The sequence below is a fragment of the Bombus affinis genome, chromosome 17 (genome assembly GCF_024516045.1).
Source record: "Bombus affinis isolate iyBomAffi1 chromosome 17, iyBomAffi1.2, whole genome shotgun sequence".
NCBI classification, from domain to species: Eukaryota; Metazoa; Arthropoda; class Insecta; order Hymenoptera; family Apidae; genus Bombus; species Bombus affinis.
The window spans coordinates 2,121,327-2,145,358 of NC_066360.1; the positions used below are offsets into that span (position 1 = coordinate 2,121,327).

Sequence of the window (24,032 nt, forward strand, 5' to 3'; positions counted from 1 at the left end):
CAAGATATCATATTTCAGAAAGATAAGAGTATCAGAATAAAAATCATTATGTAGTTGTTAAAGTTAAATTTTACACAAAAGTATATAAAGTTAGAAGTTAATTGCAAACTAAATTAAAATAAGATCAGTATTTAATTATGGTCAAATGAAAATTAAATATTTATTTCAATATAAATAACTACAAAATAGTTTATTTCATTAATAGTTGCGAAATATGATTTCGAGACCTTAATAAATGTTTTGTGTACGTGTGTGTGTATGTACGTTTAATACAGAATATTCAATTTATGTGCATAAATTTGTGTTATTATACTGTGTTATGTAATATACAAAAATTTCGAATCACAGTTATTAAAAATTTATACTGAAATATTATAGTTAGTTTCAGAAAATAAAAATAACAAATTACAATAGAATGTGTAATTAAATTGGGTACTCTGTACATATTCTATATTAAACAAGTACATTAAGCGCGATACGCACGATTACTGTTATCAATGGTTGTAGTTATTTAAAGATCGTTCCGTAAATTGCGTAACATTTAATATAATTACTACTATTACTATGTTATTACCATGATTATGTTATTATTATTATTGTCATTATTGTATTATTTATCGATACGTAAGTTATTTATTGTTACTTTGCATTCCAATATATTAAGTTTTAAATATGCCTCAAGCTTGACGATGCTTCTTTATTTCAAAATTAATTATTTTTCGTATTTTCCTACCATATGTCAAAGTTTTATTGTTATATTTTTGAAATAATGAAGCTTTTCCAATTAATAATTTTTGTTAACAAAATTTTAAATTATCTAAATTCATAAAAAAATGTAAAATATTTCTATTATAAGATATTTTACATTGATCATGATGTATCATGTTACATGATGTGTTTTTTGATACAAAATAATATTTTTTAGCGCTAAAAGTAAACATTAATGAATATATAAATGATTATTATATTTAATATCTTAAATAAATATTACATAACTTTTCTTAAGAAAAAGAATTTTAAATTAGCATCGTCAATGTAAAAATTTCTTAAATATCTTTCTATAACAGACTGTGTGTTCATCATATTCTTGCTCGATCATATAAAAATGAAATACAGAAAATATTTCTTATTAAATTATTTTGTCTTTAAAAGTAAAAAAAGCAAAAGAGCCTGTGAGCAAATAATGTTTTTAATAATAACTATATTCGTGAAAATGTAATTAAGAAAGAAAACAAAAGAAGTACATATTCAATTATGTAATAAATTATTCTCTATCTTAGTGTGCTAGAATTAAATTTATTTTGAAAATACTAATGAATTAATGCTCCATGAATTATAAGAAAGGGGCAGTATTAATTAGATTATTTTATATATACCCGTTACATATAGATTTTTATCATCCTGTTTAAAACTAATTGATTTCTTAACGATCTAAATTGTGTGTCTACAGAAAATAATATTTCTTTCAGTGGAATTTTTTTAAAAGAATTCAGTGGAATTTCATTTTTTAACTCAATGTATCAAAGTTAACTGTTATTGCATTATTATAAATTATTGAATTATTAAGATATCTAACAAAATAGTGAGATAAGAATATATACGAATCTTTCATGTTTGATATGTGTTTCACTATATTTCAAATAATATTTCAATTTGAATCTTAAAATTTGCTGTGAGCTATTTTTTATTTTCTTGTTATATTAATGTGAGAAGCTGTTAAGATTTAAAAATTAATATATTATATCAACACATGCGAAGAAGCTACATATGAATATATATTTCCATTTTATTTTATCTTGTGATTGTTCATCTCCATTTCAATAATTAATTAATTAGTTAAACTAAATTTAATTAAATCTAATATTACCATAATAATTTTAATTGATTTAGGTTCTATTTCTACAAATGTAAAATTATTGATGTCTTTGTAATAATCTGGAAAAATTTTTAGAAATTCTTAAAGTACATATAGATATAATTAGATAAGTACAATTGGATAGGTACAATTTTTAATTATGATTTAAATAATCTCTAGTATTTTACATGCCTAAACTGATTTACTTTACGTTTATTTTGTACAAAAGTTAATTTGATTTGTAGCAAAACTATATTTAATATTATATTATTATTTAAAACAATTCTTAATTCAAATAACAAGTCAAAAAAACAATAATTGAGAATAAAAATGGTTTTCATATAAATAATTTAAAATGTTGCATATTATAAATTCAAAATATATTACCTAACATTATACATAGAATATTCAAACATAAAGTAAGCAAAATAGATTTAACTGAAAATGGACCAGAAGCATTAAACTGTATGCCTTTACACTGTGATTGTGTTTAGGAAAAGTATGTAATATTAAAATTGTATTCAAATGGGAAGGTATTTTCTCTAGCCTTGCAAAAATATGATGAATATTGCATAGAAATACTTAAAACATTGTAGAGCCACAGTCCATATTACCCTTGTTAACTTTCAATTTAAAAAAAAATGCAAATATACAATTCCATTCATTCTTACAAATTTAAGGATATAGCAACATATTTAAGAATATGATAGGCAAAAATCTAAAATTGTTGATGTTACTATAACTATGGTGTAATGGGTACAATTGAAATATATCATTATTGTATATGTTATATGTATATCTATATATAAGAGTCTCTCAGAAGTTAAATTGATCAATTCTACTTTTCATTAATTAACTAATTTCTTTATATGTATAAGTAGGCGATTTTTAATATGCTATTCTTAAGAAAAAATGATTTACTCTCATAAGTTCATTAATCGAAAAAAGAAGACATAATTAATGGAAAACTTTAAGATAAATTTGAAAAATAGTGTTTGTAATTTCTGTACTTTTTAGTTTATGAAGTTCATTACTATGGCTTTATATATATATATGTACATTTGCCTTTTATTCTATAGTTTGCAAATACGCATAGCAGTATATAATTAAAATAGTTATTCTTATTTCTTTGATATTTCCTCTAATTTGAGAATGATATTACTAGATATTAGTTGTGATACTCTTTATATAATTTAAAACTAGTTCATTAATTTTATATGTGGGGAGGGGAGAGGGGGGGGTGGCGAAACGCTAGAAAAAAGGAGCAAAATGCTACTATGGCGGTAAACTATTGGGCGTTGTTCTTAACACCTGTTGCTTTTTATTGGTTTTATGATTTGAGTCAATAATTGATTTAAGGAAATTTCAAATTATATGCACGAATTTAAATCATGGTACAGAGAGGTAAGTTATTCTTTTTCAGAAATGTACTTTAACTGTATATTTTATTTAATTACTGAAAGATGGACATATATCCATTTTTCACACAAAATGTGAAAAAGATGTAAATTAATAAAGGATGGTTAATTATATTTTATTTCATTTCTCAATACATAAATGATTTAGGTAAACACGCCATTTTGAAACGCAGACCTATTTGACAGTTAACTTTATCTTTTTCTGTCTTGCAATTATTCTTTCTTTTTTCTTTTATTATTAATCTGTAAATAAAGTTATATATTTGAACCTTTGAATAAAATACTTTTCAAAAACACACTATGTCTTAAATCTAAAAATAATTTTAAAACAGAAGTTTTTAGGTTATATATGTTACAATTACTTATTTTAAGTAAGTTTTAAAATTTTCTGATGCTTATCATTTTTATTATTTAATTGTATAACAAGTGTTTCGTTATTTATTTTATATTACTTTTAATATATGATTCTTTTTATTCATAGAAATTAGCAATGGGTAAAAGTGAAGAAAGAAACGGAAACACAATACAAGCAGGAGAATCAACTTTTCTTACAAAAACATCAAGTGAAGCTAGTAAGATGTTGGAAGCTGCTTTATTACAAATGGATGACATTATTTCTGGTAAATTATGATTATTAATTTGAAATAATTTCAGTTAAAGTGTATAAAAATACATAATAATTAGCTTAGATATTATTAGAGTTATTAAAGATTAGAAGTATAATAAGATTTTTCATTGTATAATTTCTTTGGATTATCAGCGTATATCATATTTAAAAAGAGTATATTATATGGGTATATTATATTTAAAATATAAATAATTATTGGTATTAATTAATTTTAATTGACACATGATCATTAATGTTATAATATGCATATATTAATAGGTGTATGTACGGAAGGTAACAATGATGGTAGTGCTGAATGGAAGGATTCCGTTAAAGAAGCCACAAAAAATCTTGTGACAGCAATTAAGAATTCTCCAAGTCCTCCTTCACCTCCAGATACAGATACTACTAAAATTTTATTGCAATGGATGCAACCATTGGATGGGGTAAACATTTGGATGTTTATTTCAATTATATTCTATTCTGTAGATGATATAAATAAAAGAACTAGATTAAAACATAAATTCTGTTATATAAAGGAATATATTTAAAAAATATAATTTGGCATACTTTGGGATTGCTAACAAAATAAGTAAAATATCAATTAGAACAGTGTTAAAACAATAGTAGTATCACCCATACTATGTTAAGCATTTTGCACTCTTTTAAGGTCTCTTTCTCCACCATCAGAATATTTTATCATAAAATTTGTTGTACCTAAAATTATCGTAATTCATGATTTGTAAAAAATGCAAGAGAAGGGATAAGTTGATATCTGCAATGCTTTTATAAGAGATAGTTTATGATATTTTGTTTGATTTTATTTATATAAATAGAGATTCAACTCTTTAATGTTGCATATATTTTTCTAAAAAAGATTTTGAAAAATGATTTATTTGACATACTTACAAACATACTTGCAAACAGATTAAGACATGAATTGAAATACAAAATGGCAAAAGACGTTAAATATTTATAATTTGAGGTAATCTCATCTCAAAATACTATTTGCTTATATGTATTATATTTAATATATATAATAGATTTCAATTTTTAATTAAAAATTGTGACAAATAGTGTAATCAATAAAATCCTATTTGTTACAAGTAATATGAAAATCATGATTTTCATCCTAGTTCCATATTAAATTGGAAAATTTATTAGATTATACCTAAAAAGCAAACTTTATTTATTTACATTTATTGCATTATATTGATGTAAAAATTTTTGAATATAAATATATAAGTTTAATATATATATTTCATAAATTTCCAAATTTGAACATACACTTTCTTTTGTTTGAAAATAAATATATATATTTAAATCTACACGAATAATATAGATTTCCGAATATGACAGATTTAATTACGATATTATTTTAATAATGATGTTAACTAGAAAATTTTTTCGTATTAGGCATTTCGAAAAATAAAGAATGATCTATGTATAGATTACGTCACGTGACTACTCTCGTCTTGAGAAATTTTAGATTGGTAATTTTAGTTTCGAACAGAACCGCGTCGTGATCGTTTCATAAAAATTATTTTTTATTGATATTTTTTTGTGCAGTCTAGTTTGCATTAAAACGATTGAAAAAAAGGGATGAAGAAAAATACCTGATTGGAAAGAATTAGTAAATAACTTTAAGATTAAAAAATTAATAACGGATTAAGAAAAGAAAGAGCTTGCAAAAGATCCTATTAATAATTAAAAGAAGACACCAAGATTAAGATTAAATGATATCATTAAAAAGAAATTCTTCTATTTATAAATCATATATAATTAAAAAAAAATTTCTTTAGCAACATTACATTATTTGATGAAACAAGTTCTCTGTAAAAGTCTATTAAAATCTCTATATTGTATTATATTTGAATAGAAAAATTAAGATTGGTGAAAGAAATCATAGAACTTTTTAAAGGATTAGTTACGTAAATTGATCTAGGTTCAAAGTTATTGAAGATTATGTCGAGGTCAAAACAATTGGATAGCAGTTGGACTCCTTCTGAAGAATATGATTCTTCAGGAACATCAAATTCTGAACAAGGAGAAGATGAGTTTGCAAATATTGGCTTTGTTGAGCATCAAATACATGAATCTGGCAATTGTTTTTGCCAGGTAATGGATAAGGGAATATTTAAAAAGAAAGATTAAAATATCTATAACTCGATTTTCAATTCATTTATTAACATCTAAAGTATATAAGACTTTATGAAAAATTAATCTTTCCGAAATATAAGATTGTAATTTTATTAAATATAAAATGAGATAACATTGAAATGAGAAATCACATATATTAATAATGATACTTTTACATTTTCTTCGAGCTTGAAATAACTTTTAAGGATAGAAATATGTTGTAATGACGTACCAGGTTGAATACCATATAATTTTATTAATATCTACATATATACATATAAATGTTTTTAGTAAATATATATATGTTTATTTACAAATATATAAATTTATTTATAACATATATAATATATGTATTACAATTATATATGATTATAAAAACAAAATATTTATCTAGTAACTTTTATAGTTATAAGTGTTAGAATTATATTAATGATAATTTTCTAATTTATATGTAAGTAGCCCTTATGTATACATAATAAGAATATAAAAAATAGAGTGTGTTTCTAAAATGTTTAGAAGAATCATATCATTTTCTTAGAGTTGTCCATTAGGTAATGCTAAAATGGTTAATCTGAGGGGAAGTGTACCTAATCTCTGTACATCCACAAATTTAACACATATTGGGACTTTTCCACCTTTCTGTTCTGCAGTATATAATATGAGGTCTTTGTGTTTTTATTTTTTTATTGCTTTTTGCAAATTTTAAATTACTGATTTTATTTAACATGGTTGAATAGCATTTGTTCAAAAACCAATAACTGTCAAGGCAATAAAGAGTGTAAAGGAAATCAAAGCAATCAATCATTAGAATTAGGAAAGAAACGACGATTGAGGAATAGAATAGCACGTGAACAAAGAACTAAATCACAATCAGATCTTCTTTTAAGAAGAAAAGACTTTCCTTATTGTTGTTCTCTACAACACTTTCAAGCTGTACAAAAATGGAACGAGTGTCAGGCAAAAACTGAGGTATATTGATAATTAAAATGTGTGCAATAACATGTATAATTTAAATAGTTAATCGGAGAGTAATCGATATGAATATTATATCATGAACTTGTTGCATTTAATATTGTAAATATTTATATCTTTTAATTCGTAATTAAGTTATATTAATTTATTTACACTATGGAACTTGAGATGAATACATGAGATTGAGATGAGATAAGATTCATATATCTTAATTAATACTTAATACTGAATAATTTAAAACAAGGAAAATTTTTCATAGATTTTTCCTTTTATATTTTTTTTACTTTCTATATCATAGTATATGTATGATTTAAAATTAAATTATTTGTTTCATTCAATGTTGTTATGCTAATAAATGAATTATGTTAAAAAGAGTATGTTAATTGTGAAAATGTGTTTTGTGTTGATTGATAATATAATAATAAGTAATAAACTATATCTTATACATAATATTAAATAATATTACAGGAACGTTTAAAAAAATTAGAAAATGAACGTGGGACATTACGTATGGAAGTGTCGGTTTTGTCAGATCAGGTAGATGCACAATCTAACAAAATTCAAGAATTGGAAAATATGCTTAGAGAGAAGAAGGAGTCACTCAGAAGAATGGAAGAAGCATTACAAAAAGTAATTTGGTGATTTTATTTTATATAGTGATTATATTTCTATTAATATTGCTGTTATTCTTTTGTAGCACAATTTATATTATCTTTATAATTTTATCCTACTTTTATATACCTTGTTTTCTTTTTGTTTCTATTTTATTTTTATTTTTACTTTATTCCAATAGTCTTAATTTTTAAAGGAAGTACTGTCAAGAAGTGCTTTGGAAACACAGAAATTAGAGCTCTTGAGTTCTTTATCAGAAATGAAGCTTAAACAAGCAAGTTTAGAGCATGAAAATCTTGCACTCCGTAGTACAAGTCCTGTATCAAATGTAAGTTGACAAGAATTTGTATAAAATTGAATATTTCTTTGCAGAAGAGATATATAAATAGTTATACTAAATTTATGATAAAAATAGAAGAATACATTATTGTTAGCGATTTATTGCAGGGAGAAAAATTTGGGAGGCATACCAGTCAATATAGTAGTCTTCCTAGGCCACCGAGTTCTTCAAAGAAAGGTGTAGTGTTCGGTAAGGTACCCAGTTTAGTTTCTGGAGTACACACAACAGTACCATTCGCCGTTAAAGGAGCCTCCGCGAGATGCCTGTCTGCACCTACTCTAGGTTGCGATTGATTCTCCCTTTAAGCATGCATCTTTAAATGTTCTTTCAAAAAATAATTGTTCTTTTTATATGACAGGCAATCGTGGCTTTAAAACTTATATTATATTAACGTTGATCACAATTAATTTTCTAAAACGAGTTTTATGTTGAGTTTTGCATGAAATTGTTGGTTTTATTTGTTTTGATCTATAATATAATTCATGTGTAATTAACATATATGATGTAACAATACCATGTATTTAAAACATTTATATGTTTTGGACATTAAGATATTTATTGTATCTTCAAATTATTTATTTGCTGTTTTACATTTACTGTTAACATACAGCATAACATTACATTAATAGCGAGTTTAGTTTGATGATATTTAATTTCTTTTATTATTCTCATTTTAGCTGAAGAGGAGAAAACAATCATAGGAGATACAAATTCTCAAATAGAGTCGATTCAGAAACCTCTGGTAGAACTTTCAATGGAAGAAATTGGAGATTGGCTTGCAAATTTAGGATTAGAATGTTACGCGGGTGAATTGAGGCGATGGGGTGCTACTGGAACAAAATTGTTAGAATGCTCGCAGCAACAATTAGAAAAGGAATTAGAAATTAAGAATGTTCTTCATAGGAAGAAATTATTGTATGCGGTAGAATCAGAAAAAAGTGGTGGAGCTGAATTTTTTGGATCAGATAAGGTAATTTTTACAATTTAGTGTTTGAATTGTACAAACACGTAAATATTAATGAAATTATAGATGGATAATGCAGCAGTTTTGCGATGGCTGGATGATATTGGGTTACCACAACATAAAGAAGCTTTCCAAAATGGTAAAGTTGATGGCAGAATGTTACATAGACTCACCACTGAAGACCTTTTAAATCTTGGAGTTACTGCACAGTTACATGCTGCAAGTCTTAGACGGGGAATTCAGGTATTCTTAAAATGTCCTAATTTTACTTAATTCGTTGCAAATATTACACTAACTACAGTAATCTAAATTAAGATATAGTAATATAAAGAAACGTATAACTTTTAAATATAACGTTTAAATATGACTTCTGTTTCCAACAACTTTTGCGACTTGAGTGTCTGCGAATGGTGCGTGCAAGAAATGTAGAAGTGTTTAGAGCGAATAGTTGTAAGCAAATCAAGGTATCTTCTAATCGAAGAGTTAGTAGCAAATAACGTTCGGTGATGGTGAGGTCTATAAGGAAAACTAGCGATGGGTGCTGGCCGCCCCCCACCAACGGTCGCTCGCGGGTGGAAGTGGTCTTTGAACATATTATGATAATTAAGGGCCTCGAGAGTAAAGAAAAAATGTTAAATCTTGTAACGGTTCCTTAGGATTATTGCGGGTCCGAGCAAATATGTTTAAACAGTTGCTGGACATCCCGACCGAAGGATGGATGAGAGCATTTGGTTAGGTCGCGGGATATAACAGATAGATATCAAATTTAATAACAAAAAGAAAATATATCTAATTTTATAGATATACTGAAATAAAAATATATCTAATTTTATAGATTTTACGAGAACTAAATTTTGAATTTGATAACCTTGAAAGAAGATCTACAAATGGTAATGGAGCAGAGGGTGGTAATGTTCATCTGTGGACAAATCATCGAGTAATGGAATGGCTTAGGGTAGTTGATTTAGCAGAATATGCACCAAATATGAGAGGATCTGGAGTACATGGAGGTTTAATGATGTATGAAGGCAGATTTACTTCAGAATTACTGGCCACATTACTTAGTATTTCTCCAGGAAAAACTCTTCTTCGTAGACATTTAACTACACATTTCAACCAAATTCTTGGAAGAGAAGTTGTACAAAGGAAAAGAGAAATTGAGAGTAGTCTTGGATTTGTTCCACTTACGCTTACTGCTCGTTTAAAGGTGACTTTAATTATTTTGCAGCATAGATAAATTATTTCTTAAATGATGGTCCATTGTTTTAAAACTATGGACTACTATGGAAACTATAAAGTATTTTTAAAAATGGGAATATCTTTGAAATCTTTTATACTTTCTTACCTAAAATGAAATCATTATCATTCCATTGTTTTATCCAAAATCATAAAATTTTTTATCTTTAATTTTTATTAATCTTTAAACTAATAGGAAATATTTAAAAAGGACAGGATTATATATGTATTATAATAACAACAATCCAGTACAAATCTGAAAATAAATAAAAACTGAATCTAGAAATGGAAATATATTAGCGAATAGTCGAAGTAACAATAAATCTAAATGGACTAAAGTAACAGTTAATAAATAAAATTAGTCTATGTTCTTTAAATAAATGATATGTAATCAAACTTGTACTAAATTTAAATGTTGTAATTAAATTAGAATGAAATTGATTTAGGTACCCAAGAAATCTCAGTTTACTTTAAAACGCAAAAAAAGCAAGAATGAAGCAGATTATGGTAATTTGGTCTGTCCTTTGGATGCTTCACCACCAGGTACTCCATCAACTCCTACTTCGACACCAGGCAGCCCTAACTTGAATTCACCTACATTCTAACAATAGTCACAGATCACAGTCTAGTAAGTTTAACTCGACTAATACTAATACGAATCTTTTATTAACTTATATTTCATATTTAACAGATAGTTCATTAAATATATGGTTTCATATATCATATAAATATTCTTTTACATTATACTTGTTATCTATTGTTTAGTATTGCTTACTATATCAAAATAGTAATCTTAAATTCATCGTTGAATTTTTATATTTAGAATCATTTAAATTATAAAAATAGTGAAATTTTAAGATAGCAATTAAAATATTTAAACTGCAAATATTTTAGGATAATACTTAAAATGTTTAAATTGAAAAATTGTATATCAATAACATTTTTCACTGATCTAGTTTATGAACATTTATTTTATTAAAAGCTATTATTCAAAAGAATTTTAATTTTGAAGGTCAACAAATATGAAAGAATTGGTTCTGTTAATAAATAATATAATTTTATACAATTTTATCATTTTATCATCAAACAATTTTATTATAATTTTTTAATTATATATTTTTGGATATAATCGCCCAAAAATCTCAGTTTACTTACTAATATATACAAAATAGTTATATGCATATATTATATCATATTTAGGAAAAAATATATAATAAATAAATTATTACTTTTATATTAATATTCTTATTATTTAAAAAAAATGTTTAATTTTCTAATAAACTTTTCTATATTTTTATTATATTTTATGTTGTAACAAGATTGTTAGGTATTACATATTTTATTTCATATTTTATTATATATTTTATTATAATATATGATAATTTGTTTATTCACGAGCATTTATATATATTTCATATATATCTATTATAGTTGTTATTTCTTTATTTATTAATAAATTAGTCATTTATTAATTAAAAGGAGGTACGTTAGTACATTATTGTAATCATTTATCTACTTATTTCACTTCACTTTATCATCTATTCACATACTGCAATATGTAATTTAATATATAAAATATTTAATTATTTAAATGTATTAAATATGTTTTCCAGAGCCAGGAGATAATAGACAGAGAAGAGTTATTGGTTGCATCTGACAAAAGTATTTACGCCTGTAAATAAGAAAAATGTTCTAGGGACCATTGTTTCATCTTCTTAGACTAAGTCTTACTATTTAATCTTGTACAACAAAAATCTTTTTTAAAAAATTAAATAGACTATTATCTTAATAGAAATGATTTTTCTAGAAAAGTATGTTTTCAATATATTTATTTACTTTTCTATTGTACAATTTTACAATATCATACAATACTTTCATATCATGAAAAGGAAACAATATTTGCATAATGGAAACATTTATAAAAATTACAGTACAAGTTTTAGCCATTTAAAAATATGAATAATTAATTAGCATGCATATTTATGAAGAATAAAACGTAAATTGTAATAATATTTATATTACCTCTGCAGTTTTATTATGCTTAATTTTATTACTACTTTTGTTTTATTATATTCTTGACTAAAATCAAGTAATGAAAATATTACAATATTGATCATTTTAAATTTAAAAAATTGTATATACCAGTATTCATTAACTGAAGCTTCTAAACTGTAAACAGAATAAAAGTGTAATATTTCATAAACTTATTGAATAACAAGTTCTTGGATTTTATTTAGCTAAACAATACTTCTATATCTTATGTTATTTTCTAAATCAACACGAATAAAGTAAAACCCTGTTCTACCCTAAATGAAGGACCTTATAAGGTTCAAAATTGGATAATAAAAGTTAGTTAAAATTTAATCGCTCTTAGTTCAATTAATGATAATTAATTATTAATTCCATAACATTCTGAAAGTAAGTATAATTTATTTAATTTCAATTATAAGTCATTTAACATATAAATTAAATAATTTAAGGTAATTAAGTAAACTTATATTTTATATTATTTAACTATATATTCGTAGATATTAAATGTTTATGCAAAATCGCATCGACTGAAAGCTTATCACTGTACCAATATTTAAATAAATAAATGAAAATCACAATCTATATACCAAATTCGATTTATATGAATAAAATTATTCTGTATAATTTAAATATAATTATCATTTTATTGTTAATCTAACCCTCTATCATATATATAAATAATTTATGTTTGTAAAATTTTATTGTCAACAAAATTATTTATTACGTAAATAAATTGAAATATTCAATTAATTTTATATATTCATGGTCTGTATATAAGTACATATGTATGTATATTGTTGTTATATACATATATGTATATATGTCGTGGACATATACACCCGTGCATGCGTGTTAATGCAAACTCCAAACTCGCATTGTAAATAAACAATATACTATGAGCAACTGAAGTAACAAAATGTGAAAAGAACGTATAACTGTATTAACAATGGAAAACGATTGTTCAGCGATCGTTTATGTTGCGAACGAAGACAAGGAATTATCTCTTACAATTACTTATGGACAAACAATTGAAGACCTTTGTATTAAGGTAAAATAATTTTAAAAAGCTATATTTTCTCATAATTCTATTTCTTATTATTTTGAGGTTAAATGAATATTTTATTTAGAATTTCACAAGATATTGAATAGTTTCATTGGTATTTTGCAAATATCAATTAAACTTGAATGTGTGTGTTGAATGAAATTAAAATTGAATTAAAATTTATTTTTGACTTGAACTGTTTAAAGATCTAATATAAATTTTGATGAAACTTAGACTTAATAAAAAATGTAATGTAATGTGTACAAGAATATAATAACGACTTTTTAAATTAAATTTATCTTATTTATTTTAGCAAATATTTAAATTTGCATTTTAATTTACATAAAGAATCATTTTTTAGGCCTGTAAATCACTTGGTATAGGTCCAGTAGCCAGGCATCTTTTTACTCTTAGAGATCATTATACGAAACTTTGGTATCCATCAGCATATCCCCTGGAAATGAAAGATAAAAACAAATATGACTTTCGGTTAAGATTTAAACCTTCAAGCTTACACAGACTGAAGCAGGTTGACATAAAAGCCTACGATTATTATTTTCTACAGGCACGTTCAGATGTTATGGATAATAATGTACCAGACATTGTTTATGAAAGACATAAACAAGAATTAATTGGTCTTGGTGTTAGTGATATGTATAGGTTTGTATAATGTATTTAATTTAATCACTTAATGATTTATTTATTTATATTTTCATTTGTAGTGTAATACAGAAATATTTTATATTGTTATTTATGAAATATTTTTATAAATATGGAATTTGTAAGAATTATTATTTCAATTAATTTGCTTTTTGATTCTGGTATAGGTTTTATTAGTTAAATAAAGTTCAAGTTTTGTAATACATTAATACAATTTTTGTTGTCTTTTTATAGAGTGATGTTAGAAAAAAAAATATCTAGAGAAACAGTGCAAGCGGAATACAGAAAATATATTCCTAAAGAATGTATAAAACGTCATGCATTTTTTATTAAAAAACCAATTCAGAATGCACTTCGTAAAATATCTGGATATGATGCAAATTATGTTAAAGAACAGTATTTGAAACAATTTGAATGTATGGCACCAAATTACCCATATGAAGAATATGAAGCTTTAATGGATAGAGGTCTTCAAGATCCTCCAGCAAAAATTACATTAAGAGTCAATTTTGATGAAGTAAAATATTGTGAAACAATTACTAATCCATGGATTACATTATGTGCAATCGAAGATTTATGTTTTGTTTCTATAAGGTTTTAAATTTATTGTTAAATATAATAGATAAATATTAGAAACAAGATTTAAACGTAATTTTTACATTTTTTATCAGAAAAATGTCTTTTTGTAGTAGAAACTGTATTATGTATTATAATGAAGACAATCTTTAATATTTTAACTTTAATATTTTAATACTTTTATTTTTTTTTATTAATATTTTTATTTTCAAACCTTTTTTATTATTCAGTAGTTAACTATTCAATTGTCTACTGAAAGAATATGATAGAGGATACTATCGTTTCATAAGAAATATTTGTTTGTAAATTGTATTTAATATATCGCAATTGAATACAATTATATTATTATCGTTAATTATATTTTTGTATATTTTGTTTCTAAAGAAAATTAAAAATATTATCTTTATCTGTAGAAATAGTTTCCTTTTTTTTCTTAGTAAAAAGCAATATTTCTTAGTAAAAATAGTTCTTGTTCTTATAGATTTTGTTGATATAAAATTATAATTGTCGTTTATTCATAGTCGCAATTTCTGTATCAAACGATTATTATAGGAATTAAATTTGATTTGAAACTATTACGTATTGTAATAAAAATATCCTTTCTTAAGAAAAGAAAACTTGCATTCAGTTCATTAAGATTATATAATAAAATGTGTAAATTTTATATAAAATACTTATTAACATTTTGCGTAGCAGATAATCCATTGGTGGTATACAATTTAGAATATTGTATAATATTCTTAAATATACTATTTAAGTAAATTAAATGTAAAGAAAACTCAAAAATCAAATTTAGTACTACTACTATTTTTCTCTTAAATATTGCAACTTCTGTAATAAAATTTAACTAAAATTCTTTTCCTTTGAACATTGAACATCTTAATATAATATTATAATTAACACTTTTTTGTTTGTAATATTTCAGTATTTCAAATTTTAATATTTCTATTATTTTCTAGACAAGATAACACAGTGGAAATATCAAGAAAGAATGGTATACCTTCATACTTAATATTTTCAAACAATGCAATTTTAGTGTCCTTTGTTTCTGCTCTGGATGGTTACTATCGCCTAGCAGTTAAATGGACATTTAATTTATGTGGAGAAATTGTCACCCCTTCTTTAGAAAGGTTACATAAATTAAAATGTCATGGTCCAGTTGGGTAAGATTTCATTTACTTAATTTAATATAATGTTGCAGTATAAAATTTTATAAAAGTATAAGAACATAACATTAAAATTTTATTTTAGGCAAGAATTTTCATATATGAAACTCCAACGAAAGCGTGCTAATAAACCAGGTTCTTATATACTTAGAGAGAGTGAAACAGAGTACAATGTATATTATTTAGATGCATGCAATAAGGAAGGAAAATTATTTTCAAAGAGAATAGAAGAAAGGATTGAATCAGATGATTTCACTATTACTGGTGTTTCTAGTCGATACAATACATTGGCACAATGTGTCTCATCTTTCCAAGATTCTGAAGGACAGCCATATCTTTCAGAATGTTTACCACCATCAGAATATGGTAAATTAAGAACGTTTTTTTAGTTTTATTTTGATCTGTAGTAATAATGTTAATAAGAGAAAGAATTAACTTGCTTTTTTAGATAAATCATCATTATTACTTTGTGCTCCTGAAAGTGCAGTTAGTGAAGTTGCAGCTGATGAACAAATAGTTGCTTCAGTTTTAGAAACTGGACCTCGTTGTGTACCTCAAAATCAGTTAGAAATTTACAAACCTTTTTTAAGAACTACTAGGATTCAACAATATTCACCAACAGCTCTTTATAGAGCAATTTGGAGATTAACTAAAGGAAAGAAATTAGAAGTTGCTCTGAAAATTTTAAAACAAGAAGAAGAAATACATTTTACAAAAGAATTTTTGGAACTTGTTGGAAAATGGTCCCTATTGCGTTCAAGCGCTGTTGTAAGGTGAATAACATTTTGAATAGATTGGTATATAAAATAAATATAAACTGTAATTTCCTATATTTCAATATTATATGAAATAATGTAATAATTAAAATATCTTAAGTTATAGTATAACAAATATTAGTAACGTTTTTAAATTTATGTGTATCATATTGATACTACAATGACTTTATATGTTGTATTAGATTGTATGGTTTAACAGTAACACCATCCATTGGGATGCTTATGGAATTGGTACGACATGGCTCTCTTGATGAATATTTACGTAGTTCTTCTTCTCAAACTATCAAAACTGTAGATATGGTAGAAGCAACAGCTTGTTTAGCCACTGCTCTTTGGCATCTTGAAGAGAATGGTGTAGTTCATGGTAACATTAGATGCAATAAACTGCTAGTACATGCCCATACTAATAATAGTTTTGTCGTAAAACTTGCCGACCCAGGAATATTTGTATATACAGAAACAGATATTCACTGGTTACCTCCAGAAACTTATAATGATCCAGAATTGGCTAGACATAGTTTTCAGGCAGATGTTTGGGCTGTTGGAACAACAATTTGGCAAATATTTGCTAGGTAAAGCTTTTTAATAAACAAAATCTACAAATCTTTTCTTATTTCATTATAATTTTGATTTAGTTTAGTCATAGATTTGTTTTCATAGTATAAAACTATGTAGTAAATAAACTTGTTTTAATAGCATAAATTATAAAATATGTGTGTTTAATAATATAGTAATTTATCACAAATATTTTATAAGTCCAATTATGATTTAGCATTGATTTAACAAATAAAAGTAAAATTTATAAAAATAAAATTTAATATGTGTGTGTGTTATTTAATCCTAGGGGAGCCACATTACAAGAATTCCGAAATGCTGCTATTATGAAGAAATATTATGAATCTGGAAAACGTTTACCTATTCCAAATGGTTGTCCTATGGACGTATATAGGTTGATGCTTGAATGTTGGGGAGATTCAAGTGGTTCTAGAAAACAACCTCAAGCAATTATGAGAGACATTAATCAAATTCTATATCAAGTATACAATTCTCGCAGAAGTCATACGTACGCAACAGCTTTCCCTAAAACATTTACTCCTGAATTGAAAAAATTTGAGCCAGATAACTCTGACTCCAGCGATAATAGGTCAATAAATAGTGAATCAAGAAGTAGTAGTCTTTCTACAGACAATACAAGTCTTCAATGGAATGGCACTGATGATAGTAAGAGTTTCTTTGCTATAATAACATTGTTTTAACAAAATTTAAAAATTTATTTTATTTAAATTTTAGGTATGCAAAGTTTAATTAACACCAATGATAATTATGTAGGCAGTACAGAAGACCTCTCTGCATATTTAGGTTGGTTATCTAATGCAAGAAGAGATTCAGAAGGGTGTTCAATTTCTCAAAATAACATTCCTAACATGAACTGTATTGAACACTCCACTCAAGCTCTGCGAATAGGACACCCTGGTGATTTAGGCGAGGTAATAAAATAATAAACTAATTGATTGAATATATTTCAACATCTAAATTTAATAGTTGCTACTTATAAGTCTAAAGAATAAAAATAATTTAACCAAATCGTGTTTTCTAAAAATTAATGGTTTTAATTAATTACAGTAAACTTAACACATAATATTAATATAAAAATAGGTAATGGGAAGAAATGAATCTGGAACAGGAGAAGATTGTGGATCTGGAGGAAGTAGCAATGGTTCTTTAGGTCAAATGCGAGGCATTTATGAATTAGACATCGATTGTAATATAATTCTACAAGGCAGGATCGGTCAAGGTTTTTATGGAGAAGTTTATAGAGGTACTTTGGAAAGAGAAAATGGGAAAGATATTGAACCACAACAAGTTGCTATAAAAAAATTGAAAACAAGAGCACTTGAAGCAGATATAAGAGACTTTGAAAGAGAGATTGCTATAATGAAGGTTAATTTAATGATTCAGTTAACTTTTAATTTATTTTTCGTGCAATTTAATATTAATATTGCAATATTAATACTGTAATAGATATTAATCAAATAAAATTGCAGACCTTGAAACATCCAAATGTAGTGGAAATTCTTGGTGTAATATCAGAACCTGAAGTTTGTTTGGTAATGGAATATGTAAAACATGGTTCATTGCAAAGTTATCTAACAATTCACAAACAAGAATTGACTCATAAAAGACTATTAGGGTTTGCTTTAGATATTGCAACAGGAATGGATTATTTAGGTAGTATGAGTATTGTTCATAGAGATCTTGCTGCAAGAAATATTTTAGTTGCAGATGAGAATAAAGTTAAAATCAGTGATTTTGGGTTAGCTCAAGTTACTGGAAAAAATGATTACTACATTTTACAAACTGATCGAGGCCTTCCTATTAAATGGTAAGTTACAGATATAACGAAATTGTGTGTTCTTGAGTTTCTATTCTATTCTAGAAAGCCTTTCTTTTTAAGGTATGCTCCAGAAAGTATTAGAGATGGAAAATTTTCTACTCGATCAGATGTATGGTCATTTGGTGTAACAATGTATGAAACATTTGGCTTTGGAGAAGAACCACGTTTACCCGGCCTTGATTCAAGTATAGACCGTCTTCAAAATGAACAAGAAAAAGGAAGTACTGAATTGTTGGCTGCATTAGAAAGAGGTACTCGTCTTCCTTGTCCGTCTACCTGTCCACAAGTAATTTATGTAAAACTTATGTATCCTTGTTGGCATTTACAAAGCCATCAGAGACCAGATTTTGCAACTCTTTGCAAGGATATTAAAGATCTTCTTGCTCAATACTAAAAAGCAAAGATAGAAAATAAGAAATACATATAAAATTAAGCGTAAGTTAGGCAAGTTTAACTTTAAATTATGTAAAAAATTTATACAATTTTAATTGTAATAATTTATGGAACTTTGATATATCTATTTGTCAAAGTTAAACTTTTTCAAATTTATGGACATTAAATAGCAATATATTAATTCAAATTTTTCAAGTTTTACTTAGAGTATGACTTGACCTTAATTAAAAAATTTATATGAAATTATTGTTATAAATATAATTGTTGTAATTATTCAAAAAGGAAGGTATTAATGTACCTATTTCTTGTTGTCATATATTATTTACTTTAGTATTACGAAATAAATTTAAATTGTGAATTTGTAAAGAGATACAATTTAGTATAAAGTAGAATGAATTCCACAGAATTCTTTTCTTGTGTATATGTATATATAGGAGTTCTTTTTATATACAACTAAATACTTATTGTAAAGAAATTAGTATCTTTGCTTTTTGTAAGAAATAAATGATTATTTCTTAATTTGAGATTAAGACGAAGAAATAATATTTGTAAAAGTTAAGTAACTACAATCATGCATATGTTTAACGCAATAAACATTAAAAAATTTGTTGAATTGGTATATTAATTACAGTATCATTAAGAATTAAGCCTAAATAAGTAAAGTTCGTATAATATATTATGTATTACTGTAGTTTGTTAATATTGAAAAAAAACTAATACGTCTTTTCACGATTTTAATCTTTAAGCACAAATTTAATTGATCTCTTTTGTAGGAAAGTTTATTTCTGAAATATATGTGTATATTTATCTAATATATGTATATCTACATATAATATTACACAAGCACATTACATATAGTGTTACAAAAGTTAAGATATATGTATACTTAAAATAATCTTATCTAAAATCTGTACATATGTATATGTAATTTTCGTAAACTATGTAATATGTTTCTGTCAAAGAAATTTAAAATTTATTTTGTAGTCTTAATATTTGTCTATCTTTTGTAAATATTTTCAATCAAAATATTTCGGAAATCTTTTAATATAAACTAAATGCTTTTTAATTAGGATTACATAGTATTTTTATAAAAATTTTATTACATTGGTGAATAACTCTGTTTAATATTAAAAATTTTAATATCAAACAATTGAAATGAAGTTTTAAACTTTCAATTGAATTGTCACTGTAATATATTGAAATATTTTATAAATGCTAATAAGATTACAAAGAGTAAGAAATAAATAAAGAAATGGTTACATTTAACTTTTTATTTCGTTTTCATAATTACAGGATGTATATATGTATATATACATATATATAAATATATATGCATACAATTATGAATTTGTATTAGCGTTCGGTCCACGTCGACGACTGTAAGTTTGAACCACGTTAACGAATCTTCGGTTGTATTGAATTCGCCTTTTAGCTCGACCTGTTTTCTTTTTACTCTTTTCTTGTTTCTCCACCTGTGTAATGGAAAAGAATATTTGAAATATTTTAAAAAAAATGTAGTAAGGCAAATTTACGAAAATTAAAACATTCATATAATTTCTGCTTTCTATGCGTGATATTTTCTATAATTCTTGTCCTAGTGATTATTTCAAAGAGTATTGTTGGAAAGAGATATATTCATTCTTTTCTTTCAATCATACTGTTGACTCTAATCAAAATAATCAATAAATTCTTTTTAGAATGAAGTATTCTATGATTTTCTAATTGATAAAACCAAGATAGTTGTTGATTATCCGAGTCCTTGTCAATATATAATTTTTCTTGATATATCTGAAGTTTTACTTCTTTCTACATGAATTCACCATATGATAGTATCTTTGAAAAAAAAGAAAATGGAAAGAAAAATATTTTTCAATAAAAGGTTCGAGTTCAATAATTATATAAAGTGAATATGTTTATCATATGATATCAAAAATATTGCATTGATACAGTTAATATTCTGAGAGCAAAGGGTTAAGAATTGACTAAATGTAACTTTAAACCGTATATTTCTTACGAATGTTTTAATCATTTTAAAAATTAACAAAGGAATGTATGTTATGTACGTTGATATCAGATTGTCTTAAAATGTAGAATCAATGTGTGTAGCATGCCAATTGTTGATTGTTTTATATGATAGATGCATATTTAGATAGATGATAAGATGTTATTTAAGTTGATTTTAGAATTTAGTACATTAATCTACAATATCTATTTTTCCTTAATTATATATTGTATTACTTAATTACCTTTGGAGTTTGAGCTTTTACTTTTCCAGCACGCGCTAAAGATCCATGGACCTTACCTTAAAAATTAAAGTAATACTTGATTATTTATGTTAAAATAATTTTATATTTGTAAACTTAAAGATCAATAATATCTAGAGGTATACAAAAATATTATAGAGTCTGATTCCTGAAACCATCTTGAGATTTTGAAAATATAGGGATTTCCAAGAATTTCGAGAATTTGAATCGAGGTTTGAGACTATCTTAGGATAAATATTTAACAACATGTTTTATATTAATATATTACATATTATATATTCTGACAATTGTTTCAAACTATTAATATAACACATAAAAGTAATTTTTAATTACTTAGATAGATACTTACAATAGTTTTCGATAGTATGTGATTCTCATAAAAAATTAAATTAAGCATATAATACTTACAACTTGGGAAGTCTGTGAATTGCAATAAATGCAAATACAGTGTCTGCCTATCCCATAACATAGTTGTATGCAAACTAATCTCAAAATGATGTTCAAGTTCTTTAAATTTTTAAAATCCCAGATATTTCCCACATCCCTAATAATATAGAAATTTCAAAAAGAATAAAAATTTTCTTAGTTGTCAAAACTTACCACCAGGAAGAGAAACTGTTAATTCTAGAATATTTGATGTAAGATCTCCAACTGAAGCATCATTTTCTAATAAGACACCAGAACAGTACAAGTTAAATTCTGTATTTACAGCACCCTCTGCCTCAACAATTTTTCTCTGGAAAAAATTAAAATAAATTTTAATTATTATTATCTTATATTTAATTACTAAAGGCTCTAGAATCTAATCTTTCGTCATTTCACAGCAAATAGTATTATTTACCTAAAGCACTTTTAAAATATCTACTATAGTGATAAGATACTAAAGAATATAAAAGGAAATTATATTGTTATCACTATATTATAAACAAGTTTAATGCCTGTTTAATTGCCTTATCACATATCAATATTACTTCGTCTAAAAATTTCAAAATTTCTTTAATTCGTATAACTGTTGACATACATTTGCGAATAGTGTTCAATAAAAGATTTATTTGACCACCATCTCATAAGTTTGTCATTTGATATTGCGCCGTTGCTCGTTCCAGAGGCATAAAGCTTAGACTCCAGAGTATCATCGCGGCGCAAATGATTAAATACATATCAAGATAATATTATCGATTTTATACATACATAATAACTACTTATATATAAAATAGTTATAAATAGTTATAAATATTACATGCCAACCCCCTTTTAAAGTCCAAAAGACAGGAAAATAAAGTTATCTATCTATAAATAATTTAATTATATATACGTTAATTTGAATTATTGAAAATTATTTATGTTTTTAAAAATAAAAATATTGTCAATAAAATATTGTGATAAAAGACAATGTATTTCAAATTAGTTTAGAATTAATGTAAATAAAGACCTTTCACTTGTAATATATAAATATATATGAAACAAAAACTCTTTTCTTATTTCAAAGAGCACATTTCAGAAAACATATTGTATCGAATTAAATTCTGTAATAAACTAATTACAATAACAATATTACTATTTTTTTTTATCATACCTTTATGTCTGCAATAGTCTCATTTTCATGTGACTCGACCAAAGTTGTATGTTCTCCTCTGATGTGTAACTGCATGTTTACAGTATCTGTAAAAACATAATTTAATATTTTAAGAGAATAATTAATATCTATCTAAGATATTTACTTTATATGAAATTCTACTTTATTATTAATTAACCTATAAGCAATTATGAATATATATGAATGTCTACAGATATAATGCTATAATGTCTAAGATATAATTCAATTAACATAAAATATATGTCGGGTTGACGGTAGGATTGGAGGTGTGGGCGGGTAATGAACTATTTCTTTTTATGGAGGGCTATAGACTTTTTCCATAACTTTGTTAGATAAAACGTTCGCCCTTTGACCGCGGCTACGTTCGGTGACTGGTTGTCACCTCGAACCCGAACTCATTCTCATAATTTCAGACGATTACAATCGGGCTGAAGGACGATGGTTGCTTAATTACGGCTATGGTAGAATCCAAATTACAGTATTAGGGGTTTTTCCCCCGGTTCCAACGGGAAGGCTCCGGTGTCTCTCCATCTCCGACATATATTTAAGTAAATATAAATGTTGAAAGTAATTATACATTTCATACCAATTAATTAAAAATATGTATGTATAAACTACAAACGTGTACGAACTGATCACACAAAGAATGAATGACTAAGATTAACACGTGTTACTAAAAGAACCATATTTAATTTTAAAATAGTTTTTTTTCTTAAAAAAATATTCTAACTAATATGAAATATAGTTATAAAAATACTGTACTTTAATAAATTAATGTTGTAACAATATTTATCACACTAAAATGAGGAAACGCGAAAATTTTTACTTACGAACGACGCAATACTGATCAACGGGATCCTTATGTTGAAGTTGTTGGAGATTATGAAGAACTATCGATAATCCGACAACAAAACGATTAATCGATTTTGTTTTAAAATCGCAAATAACGATTTCTCAATATTCTGTTAAACTTAATATTTATTTTACGT

The 24,032-nt window shown here is 25.2% G+C and overlaps 3 protein-coding genes across 13 annotated transcripts; 2 read left to right on the forward strand and 1 right to left on the reverse strand.

The window, feature by feature from the left end:
• Positions 1-361: 361 nt before the first annotated feature.
• Positions 362-12,507, forward strand: LOC126926188 (liprin-beta-1). Of its 9 annotated transcripts, XM_050742334.1 has the most exons (13): positions 3,033-3,259; positions 3,755-3,893; positions 4,160-4,326; positions 6,558-6,682; positions 6,757-6,988; positions 7,460-7,621; positions 7,800-7,931; positions 8,051-8,225; positions 8,621-8,913; positions 8,974-9,150; positions 9,743-10,114; positions 10,590-10,771; positions 11,757-12,507. In XM_050742334.1, exons 1-12 carry the CDS (start codon positions 3,230-3,232, stop codon positions 10,746-10,748), a joined length of 2,163 nt encoding a protein of 720 aa, XP_050598291.1. In that variant the 5' UTR covers positions 3,033-3,229; the 3' UTR covers positions 10,749-10,771; positions 11,757-12,507. The 9 variants fall into 9 exon arrangements, with proteins under 9 accessions (XP_050598290.1, XP_050598291.1, XP_050598287.1 ...); XM_050742327.1 differs by lacking the exons at positions 3,033-3,259; positions 3,755-3,893; positions 4,160-4,326 and adding an exon at positions 5,269-5,998 and having other exon boundaries at positions 9,743-9,927; positions 10,003-10,114; XM_050742333.1 differs by lacking the exons at positions 3,033-3,259; positions 6,558-6,682; positions 6,757-6,988 and adding an exon at positions 362-624.
• A 464-nt stretch (positions 12,508-12,971) lies between these two features.
• Positions 12,972-21,889, forward strand: LOC126926187 (tyrosine-protein kinase hopscotch). The gene is made up of 12 exons (XM_050742324.1): positions 12,972-13,222; positions 13,578-13,876; positions 14,111-14,470; positions 15,412-15,615; positions 15,704-15,984; positions 16,067-16,391; positions 16,577-16,966; positions 17,239-17,615; positions 17,685-17,881; positions 18,051-18,335; positions 18,440-18,777; positions 18,850-21,889. Exons 1-12 carry the CDS (start codon positions 13,121-13,123, stop codon positions 19,181-19,183), a joined length of 3,492 nt encoding a protein of 1,163 aa, XP_050598281.1. The 5' UTR covers positions 12,972-13,120; the 3' UTR covers positions 19,184-21,889.
• On the reverse strand, positions 20,439-24,027 carry LOC126926202 (FAU ubiquitin-like and ribosomal protein S30). Of its 3 annotated transcripts, none has more exons than XM_050742367.1 (5): positions 23,874-24,027; positions 23,023-23,108; positions 22,047-22,182; positions 21,429-21,484; positions 20,439-20,654 (listed from the first exon to the last, which is right to left on the reverse strand). In XM_050742367.1, exons 2-5 carry the CDS (start codon positions 23,095-23,097, stop codon positions 20,523-20,525), a joined length of 399 nt encoding a protein of 132 aa, XP_050598324.1. In that variant the 5' UTR covers positions 23,098-23,108; positions 23,874-24,027; the 3' UTR covers positions 20,439-20,522. The 3 variants fall into 3 exon arrangements, with proteins under 3 accessions (XP_050598324.1, XP_050598325.1, XP_050598326.1); XM_050742368.1 differs by having other exon boundaries at positions 23,806-23,920; XM_050742369.1 differs by lacking the exon at positions 23,874-24,027 and adding an exon at positions 23,465-23,579.
• Positions 24,028-24,032: the final 5 nt, after the last annotated feature.